The sequence below is a fragment of the Colius striatus genome, chromosome 4, assembly GCF_028858725.1.
Source record: "Colius striatus isolate bColStr4 chromosome 4, bColStr4.1.hap1, whole genome shotgun sequence".
Lineage (NCBI taxonomy): Eukaryota > Metazoa > Chordata > Aves > Coliiformes > Coliidae > Colius > Colius striatus.
In genome coordinates, this window is record NC_084762.1 from 72,273,697 (window position 1) to 72,286,097 (window position 12,401).

Consider the following 12,401-nt stretch of genomic DNA (forward strand, 5'->3'; position numbering starts at 1 on the left):
TTGTGCATGCAACCAGATGATGAAGTAGATCAGGGAATTGATTCAACTGAAAAATTGCCCAGCAGATCTTTTTCATCAAGCTGGATCAAAATAGCACACAGACAGCTGTGCCATCCCAGAGGATGGTATAGTATACACTGTGACATGGGGACAGGAACAAGTAGAGAAAGGCAGGTGTTGCTAAAGGTCACTTGTAATGTCAAACTGTACACTCTGGCTATCTGGTGTACCTGTATCAATATAGTATACAATGCCAATGGGAAATGGAATTCCAGAGTAGCTCTCCAAAGCAATTCCTACACATAGCTCAAGAGTTACCATGGGCCTGGAAATTTTTGCAATAATCAGTTTGGAAACAGCCACCCTGGTTTAGAGATAAAAGAATTCAACAGTATGGTCAGAGTCATTCGATGCCAGTTGGTCTGTGTGCAGAAAGCAGTACCAGGCTTGTTTATTCTACAAGTGCAGATACCCAGTTCAAACTCAGACCTTTCACCCCTTAGAAGCCTACAGAGATGATTCTTACGCATCCCCACTTGATGCCTGCAAAACTCCTAGAAGGCTTCACTTGCATTTTACTTAAGTTAAAACTTCTTCCAGCTCTTCAGTGATAGTGTCTGAAGGTCCCTCAGGCCAGGTCTACACAAACAGTTGCAAACACATTCTGCTTGTGAGGTGAACTGGTTAGGTGAAGCCAACTTCAAACCACGAGATGCACCGCCATAATACATAGCATTGTGGCCAATTTAATTAGCACTGCTAAGAGGCAGGTCAATACAAGCACTATGCTCAAGAGGTCCAAACCTGAGGGATTTAATGCACTCTCTAAGGTCAAACTTACTCAGAACAGCTTCAGTGAATCTGGGCAACACTCTCATCAGCATGCTGTAACCTTGAGCTGAAGGGACTATGTCAAATGCTGAGATACCATTTCATTCCATATGCTAGTTCATTAGCCAGCTCCTCTCTGTTTTGACTGCCAACAAATAATGATGTTTTTCAACACTTCTCCACTAGGAACTGAATGCACAAACATCGCATCATAAATGCCACCCAACATCTGCCAGGCAGTTACCATCTTCCAACAACTATCACCTAGGCTGAACCTGAGCAAGTGATTTAGTGATGAGCTGTGTCACATCCTCTTACCTATCACACCCTAGATCATCCAAACCCTAATTCTTATCAACAAGAAAGCCCACAAGTATTTTGTTACAATACCACAAGAAAATTAATTTTAACAAAATCTCCCATGCATTCTAAGATTACTGTTACTTTGTTAATGAAAAATCAAATATCACAATCAAGGATATCAGTATTGCCACAAATGTTACAGCACAAATGAAGATACAGTCATAATGATAAAGACATTCACAGAAAAGAAGCTAAGGACAAGGCAGGCTTTTTACACCTTTCCTATTTAGCAGGCAGTCAAAAGTCTTGAAACCATTATTATTTGAGTTATTTTAGAACAATAACGATAGCTTAGCAGAGTAAAACTCAGTCAGTCCCACAGTAAATAGGGTATCTTATGTAGCTAGGATGATGACAAGGACCAGATTTCAAATGAAGTATTTCAGAGATTAAACAGCAGATTAGCGACTTGCCTTATATTATCTGTACATTTATTAACTGCAACTACAGTACTCATTCAGGGCAGAATATTTGATTTCCCATATTCCATTTCTTATTGTAGAGGTCTTTGTTCACTTAATGGTGCCTTGCTGTACTGATCCAACTGCTGCATACATGAAAAATCTCAAAATAACTTTGAATGTGTGAATACTTTCACTAGTTAGTGCTTCTTTTTAATCAGCTTTTACCATCAAACAAAAGCAAAAGCTAGTCACATGATATTTGTGATTTCTGTAATTCAAATTTAGCAACTGCCTTTTTACATTTTCATTCTTGCAGTTTCAGGTTATCAAGACCATTCTCCTGCTGCCCCATTATTTCATTTCCCATCTAACACTTAAAGCTTGCAAGCAATATGTAGAACCCAGCAGACAGCCTCATAAATAGTTCAAGTCCTTGAAAACCATGGTGTAAGCCAGTTCTAATTTTCTTCTAACATAACCTAATAGAAGCAAAACCTTCCATCAAAATAATATTTTTAACACAGATCAGTTACAGAAATCCCCAGCAACATGCAATGAATGGAACACAAATGTGAACAAATTCATTACAAAAGCCAAATGACCATTCTACGGTCATGCCTACCCTGAACACAGACATCTAACATATTTTTAAAGCCTGTAAATAGACGCAACACCTGCTGAACTACATAATGCACATGGTCACGTCCTGAAGGGGAAAATAGAAAAGTCTCTCCAATTAAACCTCTTGAATTGAGCAAAGTGGATTCTATATCTTTCTTCTTAGGCCAGTGCAATGCAGACTCCCTGCTGCCTTTCATTTCTGCTAGTCCAGACAGTGGAGGGGCAGGAGGTTTAACAGACTGACACCCTTCATTGTGGGACAATGGCTGCACAAACTTAACTGCACCAAGAAAAAAAGCGCTTCATCTCATAGCACTGGAACTGAAGAAATGCAGTTACAACTATGCCTTGTGCCCCCATTAAACATCTATCAAGCACATCTGGGCAGATGCATGTGCAGTAGGCATTTCGCTCTTACTCCTTACACACTGCTGCTGCATGATGAAATAGAGGAAATCAGATTTGTAGCTCACTGCCCAACTCTCCTTGCATTTATATTGACATAATATTACATACAAATATAAGCACATTTTCCACATGTAGAGGATGCATATATATGAACATAGTATAAATATAAAAACTTTCCCAGAATTTTTCAAAATGGTTGTCTGAAGTTGGATTTACAGATTCACACTGAGATATGAGTACTTCAAAGTCCATCCTTGATACATGCAAGCAAAGATTTTCAAATCCTGGGGAAAGAATTTCTGAACACATTGAAGTGCTCTGCCTCTGAATGCAATATACACATGCTTATGTGTTTCTAGTGAAATTTTCATGTATTTTGGAGAGGCTGGTTTAAGTTGATTTTTTTGACTGCAGAAATGAATTCACTGAAGCATGGATCAGAAGCTGAGGGTAAGTACCAGCACAAATACATATCATTGCAAGAGCCCTGTAGACACCAGATATCTTGGAGGAATCCTAAGTGCTTGAAATAACACCATGATGAAATGCAGTTCAGCAATTGGAAACAGTGTGTCAAATTTCACTCTCATTTACACCTATCAAAAAGTTCGCAGCGACTCCACTGACTGAAATGGTGATACTGTCGATGAGATTAAAATAAGAGCCGACTATGATCCTCCATCTGTATAAAAGTACTAAACGAGTGCAGTACAAATGCATAGTAGAAGGAGAAAAATCAAACCAGTTCAAAGCAAGCCTAGGCTTTTGCTGTGGAGACGGGATGGAAACCAAGGGTTAGATACACCACCATTCTCCTCAGCACCTCTGCACACCATGTGTACAGGCTCTCACAGCCTCCACACTCTGCAGCCACCACCTCCATCCCTGCTTAGGCTGTGTCTGCCTGGCAAATGAAAGCTAAATAAAATCCATGAAAACACAAGTACATATCCAGATCTACATTAACCTTTTATGCTCTAAGTCGAGGTAATAAAATACAGCTTTACTGCTTTGGACTTTAAAAAATAAGCACATACTGCATGTGCTTAAAATCCATCACCAGCCTTCACACAACACACTTAAGAACATCCCAATCACAAAATATAGATTAAATTAGTACAGTCAGGCTAGCCTTCACTTCACAGTTGTATTTTCATCAGTTGCTCCTGCTTTAGTTTCCAAGGAGTGATGTCACTGGAAGAAAACTGAAATCCAAACAGCAATCACTGACCAAAAGATCTAGTTCAATTTCTGTAGCAAAGAAATTAATTCTTCAAAAAGCCTCCACCCAAACAAAACAAAAGGGACTACATGTGGTAGCTGTGGCAACTGTGAAATACAAAACTCTGATTTCCCAATAGTCACATATAATAGCAAAAGGAGGTTTTTTTCCCTGTTTCTCTTTAATATGTTCTTAATTGTACATTTTATTAGAAAAATTCAAGACCATAAATGTAATGCTCCTTATGGAAAAAAAAAAAGGGACTGTTGTGCACTGGAACTGACTGTTTCTTGAGCTGTTTTTACACTCTAAAGAGAGAGTAGGAGAGGTTTCTTCCCTTTTTCTGTCAACTTAGAATAACAGTGTATTTGTTTCTGTACTATTCGCATCCTTCCTTTTTCCCCAATTAACAGGACACTGACATCAAATATGGGGGGGACTAAAAGCGACTAATTGAAAATATAGGTCCAAGAACTCTCATTCCACTGATATCACTCCTGTCACATTTTTGCTTGTGACAACAGAGAGCAATCTCAGTGATGCAAATGATGATTTCTGGTCCTGTGCCTTTCTTAACAGACAAAAGACACATGAATTTCTGTTTTGTGACAAATGGTGTGATTTTGAAATTTTCGTCACAAAGTCAGTCCAAACATTTTTTGCTGTTGCTGCTGTTGCTGTTGTTTCAGGAAAGAAATCTAAAATTTTGATGCTGATAACAAACATTTCCTAATCCAAAACAAAACAAAACAAAACAATCATATTTCATTTCAAAGTATGTAGCAGATTTCAGAAGTATCAAAATGTAACACTATTCCTTTTATTGAGCTGAAAAGGAAGATTGTTAGTAGCCAATTTGATTTGCTTCTGTAATGGCACTACCCAGAATAAGGAAAGCAGAGGGGTATTAACAGAAAAAAAAGGTGAAGTGGCAGTGAAGACACTTCTTTTAGCAAGTGGAGATGGTAATCTGCTATAAGAAGGACTTCCCTCTGGAGACAGGGAGGCAACAGGTCCATGCTCACAATTGAGCTGAAAACTCCAGAGATATTTTTGCTTCTGCTAGTATCCATCCATCTATTCATCCATCCATTCTGACGAGGTCTATTTCTTCATATTGTCAGTGCAACTGTATTACCATAAATGACTCCTAGCTTAGAAGACAGACTGCTTTCCTTCGCAATCACCCAGCTGACAGATGAGCTACTCTGTGCAGGAAGCTGGGAGGCAACAGCTCTGCTCTGTCCACCATGCTCACCATGCTAAGACAAGCTCTTCTCCATCTCACTGGGGCTACTGTGGGATCATAACCCTTGGCACCAGGATGAAGTGTCTTCCTTCTGGACAGTCACTAGTTCCCTTCATCACAGAGTTTTTAATAAAGAGGTGTCTTTACCCACAGTTTTACCTGTTAGTTCACGTGGGTCATTTTCTCTTCCCTGCCGTGCTGCTACAGTTGGGGTCTCAGGGCTCCCACCCAGCCTGCTTCACCACCCCACTGCTCTGCATGTGCTATGCACCTCCCTTCTGAACCATCGTAGTCAGCCCATATTGTGCTTTCCAAAACAAATTGTGAATTTACTTTCTTTCATAACTTGAGTAGACTTGTTTACTCCAGAGATTCCCTTGGCTATGCCCATATAAGCTCCAGTCCCTAAAGGTTCAAGCCAGCAAGTCAGAAGATACAGAGCAGACAATAAGCAGAACTCAGAGTCTACAAATTGGAGGTTGAACGATTGGCAAACAATCTCTCCTCATGAAGAATTATGCCATAGCAACACAATAGTAATGGGAGCCAAAAGTATGTCTATTCCTCGTTTGTAGACCAGGTTTTAGTTATGCTGTAATCCTCTCAGTATGCCTGCTTAGGATACCGCAGTCACACAAGTCATGAACACTACCCACAAATCCTGAGGCTTCTATGCTGAGCAAGCAACACACCAGATGAAGAAGGATGGAAAATATACATGTGGAATTGTTCTGGAAACTTAAAGCACACATAACAGTAAACAAAGCAAATATGGTGCAAAACCTGTTGCTATTTTCACAGCATTTGCAGAGCAAAGCTACATAAATGCAGAAAGATGCATACTGCCTCACACCTTTCCTCCGATCCCAGCAAATTAGGCACAGCAGCACAAACAGCAGCAGTGAAAAGGAAATGCTACGCTGAAGAGCTGCTCCATTTGCTGCCGCACTACAGGTATATGTTCAGGTGTGAACATATGGATAAAAATTAGATGAATAAAGCGTGTTAATACTACTTTTCCTCATGCCTCCTCCAGAACCTCAGCTGCTCGAGTCGAACCGATCAGGGAGACATTCCTTCGGCACTGTTCTCTCCTCCGGGCACAGCCTAAGCCAGTTTGAAAAGGTTGCTGCTGTTGTTCCTTGTCCCACTTGAGGACGGTCTTCACAAAGCCAGTGCCAGTTTGGTCTGATAAGTAGAAGGCTGTCTCTGCTCTCTGCATTAACGGCAGCGCCACTGTTGGATACCAGGGCACTTGCCGAATGAGAGGCATTACAGACAAATTTTGGCTGGAGGCAGCAGAGATGGCTGAAAGCCAGCTGACAGGAAAGAGCAATATCAGTCTCTATGCTGGGGGAATCCTCTGAAAATGCTACTGAAGCAAACAGCAACCGCTAACAGCACAGTGAACAGCAGCAAACAAAGCACGAGTGATCCCGCTCTCGTGGAGGAGAGAAAAAGGCAAACGGCTGAACTGAAGTGATCAACATGATCTTGAACCGTGGCACAGGGCAAACATGTGGCATGCCGTATGGAAACTCAGAACAAAACAGAAAGCTTGGAACAAAATGAAATTAAAAATCTGCTTTTATTTCAAATTACTCCACTAAAGTTCTAACTGAAAATTGTGTTGAAGTTGACATGACTTTGTGACATGTTGTTCCTTGAAGACTGACATTTTCCATCAAAAAAAAAAAGGTATTAAAAACGTTTCAATCTGGTTACCTTCTATCCAGTAAGGCTAGAAAACATTAAATCTTGAGCTGAAAAATAACACCACACCGTTAGTCAGCACAAGATTGTTGTTCAGCCAGCATCCATCATAATATTTTTGAGAATATATAGATGTGAATGCCTGGAAAGGAAGGACAGCAATCACTCCAAGCAGAGATTTAGAACTGCACATGCATTTGACAATTTTTTTCTTTTTAAAGACAGGTCCCATGTAGACTCCCTTTGTTCATTGTTTCTAGATATAATCTTTACAGGAGAGGCTGATCAAACATTCACCTCCAAAAAAGATCAGCCTGGTACATGATGGCACTCTGTATTCTATGGTGTCTTCTACTGAACAGCTTCATCCTAAAGCACCCCTACAAAAGTATCTAAGCTGCCAAATATAGGGCTTATTTGATGAATGGATTTTAAGTAAAAAATTAAGTAATTTTAAGTAAAAATGTACTTATTGCTGTATAATTTCTAGTAAGTATCTACCAAGTATTACTAAAAGTATACTAATTGCTAGTAAGTATTGGGAGTTGGACTAGATGATCTCTAAAGGTCCATTCCAACCCCACCATTCTATGATTCTATGATCTGAATAAAATTAGATCATGAAGAATTAGATCAAAAGGAGTTAAAATTAAGTATCATCTCCTATGAGGAGATGCTAAGAGCCCTGAGTGGTTTCCCCAGGAGAAGAGGAGGCTCAAGGAGTACCTCATCAATGTATATAAATACATGAAGAGATGCTGTGAAGAGGATGGAGCCAGGGCCTTCTAAGTGGTGCCCAGTAACAGGACCAGAGGCAATGGGCACACACTGAAACACATAAAAAAAAAAAACTTTTTACTTTGAAAATGGTCAAACAGAGGAACAGGTTGTCCAAAGAGGTTGTGGAATTACCCTCTTTGGAGATAATCGAAAGGCATCTGAACACTGTCCCGGGCAATTGGCTGTATGTGGCCCTTCTTAAACCAGAGGGTTTGAACCAGATGACTTCCAGAAGTGCCTGACAAACTCAATCATCCTGTGATTGTTTGACAAACAGATGATTTCTCATCACTTATGCAAAATGAAATAAGAAAAAAATTCAGGAAGCATTGTTAAAATTAAAATTTTCCATATTCATTATGGCAAGAAAAGTTATTTACTGGACAATAGTTGTTAATAACACACTTGTTTGTCCTATAATACACCTAAAAGCACAATGGGACTAGAAAGATGGTTTCACTAAGCTCAGCTTCTAGGCCTAAAGATAGCCTAAAAAGCTTAAACATAAGACTCAAACACTCCCATAACACTAAAGTATAAAACCCTATCCATAAATTTCCACCATACGCCAACCACACACATTCATTAATTTCAGAGAACTCATTTCCATTGGCAAACTCTATGGCTGCACCAGTGAATGACCAGGAACTGAAACAATCATCATCACAGCAAAAGCCAGTGGATAGTCTATTTTAGTTCTTGCTCTCTGTCCTCTAAGGAATATTACAATCACAGAAGCAGTTCCTAGATTATATAGCTTATTTGCCTGCTCGTGTGAGGTTCTTCCCTACAATAATTTTTAACACTTGCTTTTTCCAAGTTAAAAGCAATGCATCGTATCTAAGGAAAATGAGCTTATTGTGAATTCCCTCAGACACTGTATTCTGCAATACCCAATAGGTAACAGTGCTTTATCATATAACAGAGAGGGTGCCAAATTGTTCGGACAATATGCTAGCCCAAAAACAGAGAGTAAGCAACATAACAGGATGCCTCTGAGTGCTGGGCTTCAATACAAATACTGTCACTCCCTTGCTACAGCACAGTGTCTTCTCTCCTGCTCAAGGCACAGCTGATCAGTCCTGGCACCTCATGGGTGTGAGATGTGCAACCTCAGAGCTGTGTGGTAGCCCAAGCTGTGGAAGAGCAAGATGCAATTTTGTGAGTCTCATACTTAGGTGCAGCTTTACGCTCCCTTGATCCTCCAGCAGCCCTGCTTGCTCTCCAGGGATCCCACTGGACATTACCAGTCTCTTTGGCCCCCCAGAGGACTTCAAAAAACAATTCCAACTGCAGTCACCTGAAGGTGTTCACAAAAGGAAGAAAAGCAAGTCTAAAGGAGGTAGATGAAAAAGAAGTGACCATGGTGAGAAACGTGGTGAAAAATTACACAAAGCTAATGCAATCATACTCTCTCCAAACATTCAGTTACAAGGGACAAGTTGTCCCGAAGATGAACCACAGGGCTCTCCCTTCTCACCAAACCCATCTGAGGAAAATATCTGTGGTGTCATCTTCTGCTGGGTAATAGTTTCCTTGCAAGGTTTTGGGGTTTTTTTGCAACCTAAATCACACAGAAGTGGAGATAATCTATTCAAATATTTTTCCAGTATATCTGCTTTCCATCTGTAAAGGTACTCAGAAGTTTTCACCTACTCTTAACCATCTTAGAGAGTGAACTGAGAAGGCTAGCCATAAAACTGTCCAAGATAATGAAATACAGAGCATTCCACAGCTATCTAAAACAAATAAAGTATAAAATAGTTCTTTACTTTCAACTTTGAATGAAAAAAAAAATCATTAAAACAGTTAAAACAATAAGGCAGCACTAAAAATATTAATACATGATAAGATTGTTCACATACCCCTAGCATTTTCACCATGAGAATATACATTATAAACAGTCCTTTTTCCCCAGACATTTGCTATTTTCCGGTATATTTAAACACTGATGTTGATGCTTAGTAAAACAAGGTCATTTACTTGTACTTCATCTTACATACGTTACTTTTAAAATATTTCTGTTTCACGATATTATTTAACACCTAGAGAGACAGAATTCTCATAAATGGATTGCAAAAATAAGTCACTTGCTTTTGCATTTAAGCAGAGAAACAGGAACTTGAGTCTACTATGGAAGTATCTGTGCAAGTGCACACTGTGCAGTCATGTGTGTGCATGTGTGTACTTTGTATACAAGTTACATACACATTCAATGGGTAAGAACAGAAAAAACCTAGGAAAATAAATTATTAACATGTTAAAAGTATTGCACTTGTGTGAGAACAAATGTGGTTATATAATGTAAAGACTTGTATCATTTAGTGTATCAGAATTGTTAGGAAGCAGGAAGAATATTTTGTTAGAAATGCCAATGTTTTAAATTGGAGGCAAACAGGAAAACCAAGATAATTCCAGCAGTTCAGAAACTGTTCATGGAGCCCCTGCACTGCAGTATTTCACTAGTATTTTCAAACACAAAACATGGACTTTATCAAGTTACTCAAAACACTGTCTTCAAGAAAAGATTTTGTTGAATGAATTAGTCATCAACATATAAAAATGTTTCCCTGGAGTATGCATTATTTTGCACCACTGGCAAGCAAAACAAAGTTTTGGAAGAGAAATTATACATTTTGTTACACCAATTGGTCTGGCTAAAAAAACCCAGATTTTTTTCTTTCAGCACACACACTTGCCTTCAGATCTCTTACCTATTTGTTTCCTGTACTGGTCAACAGGAGTCCTTGCTGTAGAGGCATCTTTTCTACCCATTGTTTTCAATCCAAAAATCACTGTCAGTATCAGGAAAAAAAATACAAAAGCAATATCATTATTCCTAAATAAGGTGCTAAGGAAATTAATGACTTAAACCATCAGAAAAAAAATGCAACAAGCAACATTTACATGATTATACACAAAGACATAAGCCTTCCCAGGGTACAATGAGACACTGAAGTTAATCACCACTATTCTGAAGACTATTAGATAAATTCTAAACATACCTTTCTCCCCGTTGCATGGGCTATTAACATAACAGAATGCCTGTTAGTTTGAATTTAAAAAAAAATTAAAAAGGATTCAAACTGATTGCACTCTAATTCACCATTTGGTACTATTGAATTACATTCCTATATAATTTTTTTCTTTGGTAAAACAGAGAGTGAATGCAGTATTGTGAGCTGCTTCTGTTGTTGGCAAACACATTTACAGTATGCTCAAGAGTCTGGGGCAGGACTAGGCACGTGTGCACCCACAAGTGTAATTGTTCAGGAAATCCACCTGCTAACACAGCCCTCTAGCCACTCTGAGCAAAAGAGAGGAATAGATTCCTATAACACGGCAACTTCACACTCTCCTACCTTTGCGCCAGAGCTCTAGAATGAAAAGCACTTTGGTGCTCCTATATCACCCATGTAACTGAATAGGTGACATCTGAGTAGAGTTCTAGCAAACTTCTAATGCACTTATTTAACATGCAAAACCTTATGGTCTCGTACTCATCCCCTCATGGAGCTGCCACTCATAAGACAAAGTAAGATTCTACAAGCATGCTCATTTCACCTCTTTTTCCACAGTCAAAAATTACCTGGCTTTTATAGTTATGCTCACTGCTTGACACGCTGATTTTCAACCATTTTGGCTGGGCTGAAGACATTACATGTCATAGTGACAATAAGCCCCACTGTTCAACCATCTTTATGACACAAGTGTCCCAACATCAATCTGTGCACTCACAAGAGGACTGACACTTTCCAGAAGTGCCACATATATCACTTGACCACAGAGGATGCACAAAAGCCAACACTTGGCTTTTCGCAACTGGCCTTGGTGAGCACAGTGCTGAACCCTTTCGAGTAGCCACAACCCATCTGCAGATTATGGGCATACGGCCTTGGAGTATCTGTAAGAGTTTTACTTTACTGTTAGGCATAACCAGCTCTGTTTCAGCAAGATGAGCTTACTTAGGCTCTGCCAAGGCACACTGTCTGGGAAGCACAGTCCTTGAAGGCAGTGCAGTGCCAAACCACGGGCCAAAAAGCGTGCCAAGGCACTGCTGAATGGGCTACCGTCAGCATCCCAACTTTAAACACCCACCGTTATTTCCTACATATCTTCAAACAAGGTTTGAATAAGAAGTGGTGCGATGATTCCTGTAGCTATATATGCATTTTAAAACCACAAAGTTTCTTGGCTTGCATTTATCCATTCTTAAAGAATTACTGGCATTTAACGTCAAGTGACAAATCCAGGCTGCTTAATTTAAAGTGTGATACACAGGGCATGAAACGACCTTTGGTGCTTAAAGTGGCCAACCTTTTTAACAGATATTCAGGTATAATAAGAATATATAAAACATTGACATTGTTTTTTAATCCAAACTGAAAACTGTTACAGTGCTCTAATGTTTCCATACAGTACTTTGGTTAAATTCAGAGAATATCCCCTTTTTATGTAAACCACAAAAGCAGTGAACTGTAATACATTGAGGGGTTTTTTTTCTCCTCTATTATGCTTCCCAGCTATTCTCTCGACTGAGTTGTATTTCTCACATAACATTCACATCATGATAACGAGAGTGGAAAACAGAAGTACTATTTGAACTTTCAGCTAGTTGAGGAGACAACAGATACATTTTAACACTTCGAAACTAGTTCTTGGCTCTTTTTTATGCCACTGTTAGAGACTGTTTTGACTTTCCTTTTGCAATTTCGATGGCCTACTAATGTTTTGTAACAAGATGTAAGCTGTGAAAGATGTTTGCAGTTTTAGCAGCGCCAATAAAACACAAGAAGAAAACAGAAGTGAA

The 12,401-nt window shown here is 39.3% G+C and overlaps 1 protein-coding gene across 2 annotated transcripts in view; it reads right to left on the reverse strand.

Moving 5' to 3' along the window:
- Positions 1-12,401, reverse strand: part of TRIQK (triple QxxK/R motif containing) — a 164,761-nt gene that overhangs the window by 36,240 nt on the left and 116,120 nt on the right. For both annotated transcript variants that reach the window (XM_061995985.1, XM_061995984.1), the window contains exon 2: positions 10,306-10,386. In XM_061995985.1, coding sequence (XP_061851969.1) covers positions 10,306-10,366 — 61 coding nt within the window. In that variant the 5' untranslated portion in view covers positions 10,367-10,386. The remainder of the gene's footprint in view (positions 1-10,305; positions 10,387-12,401) is intronic.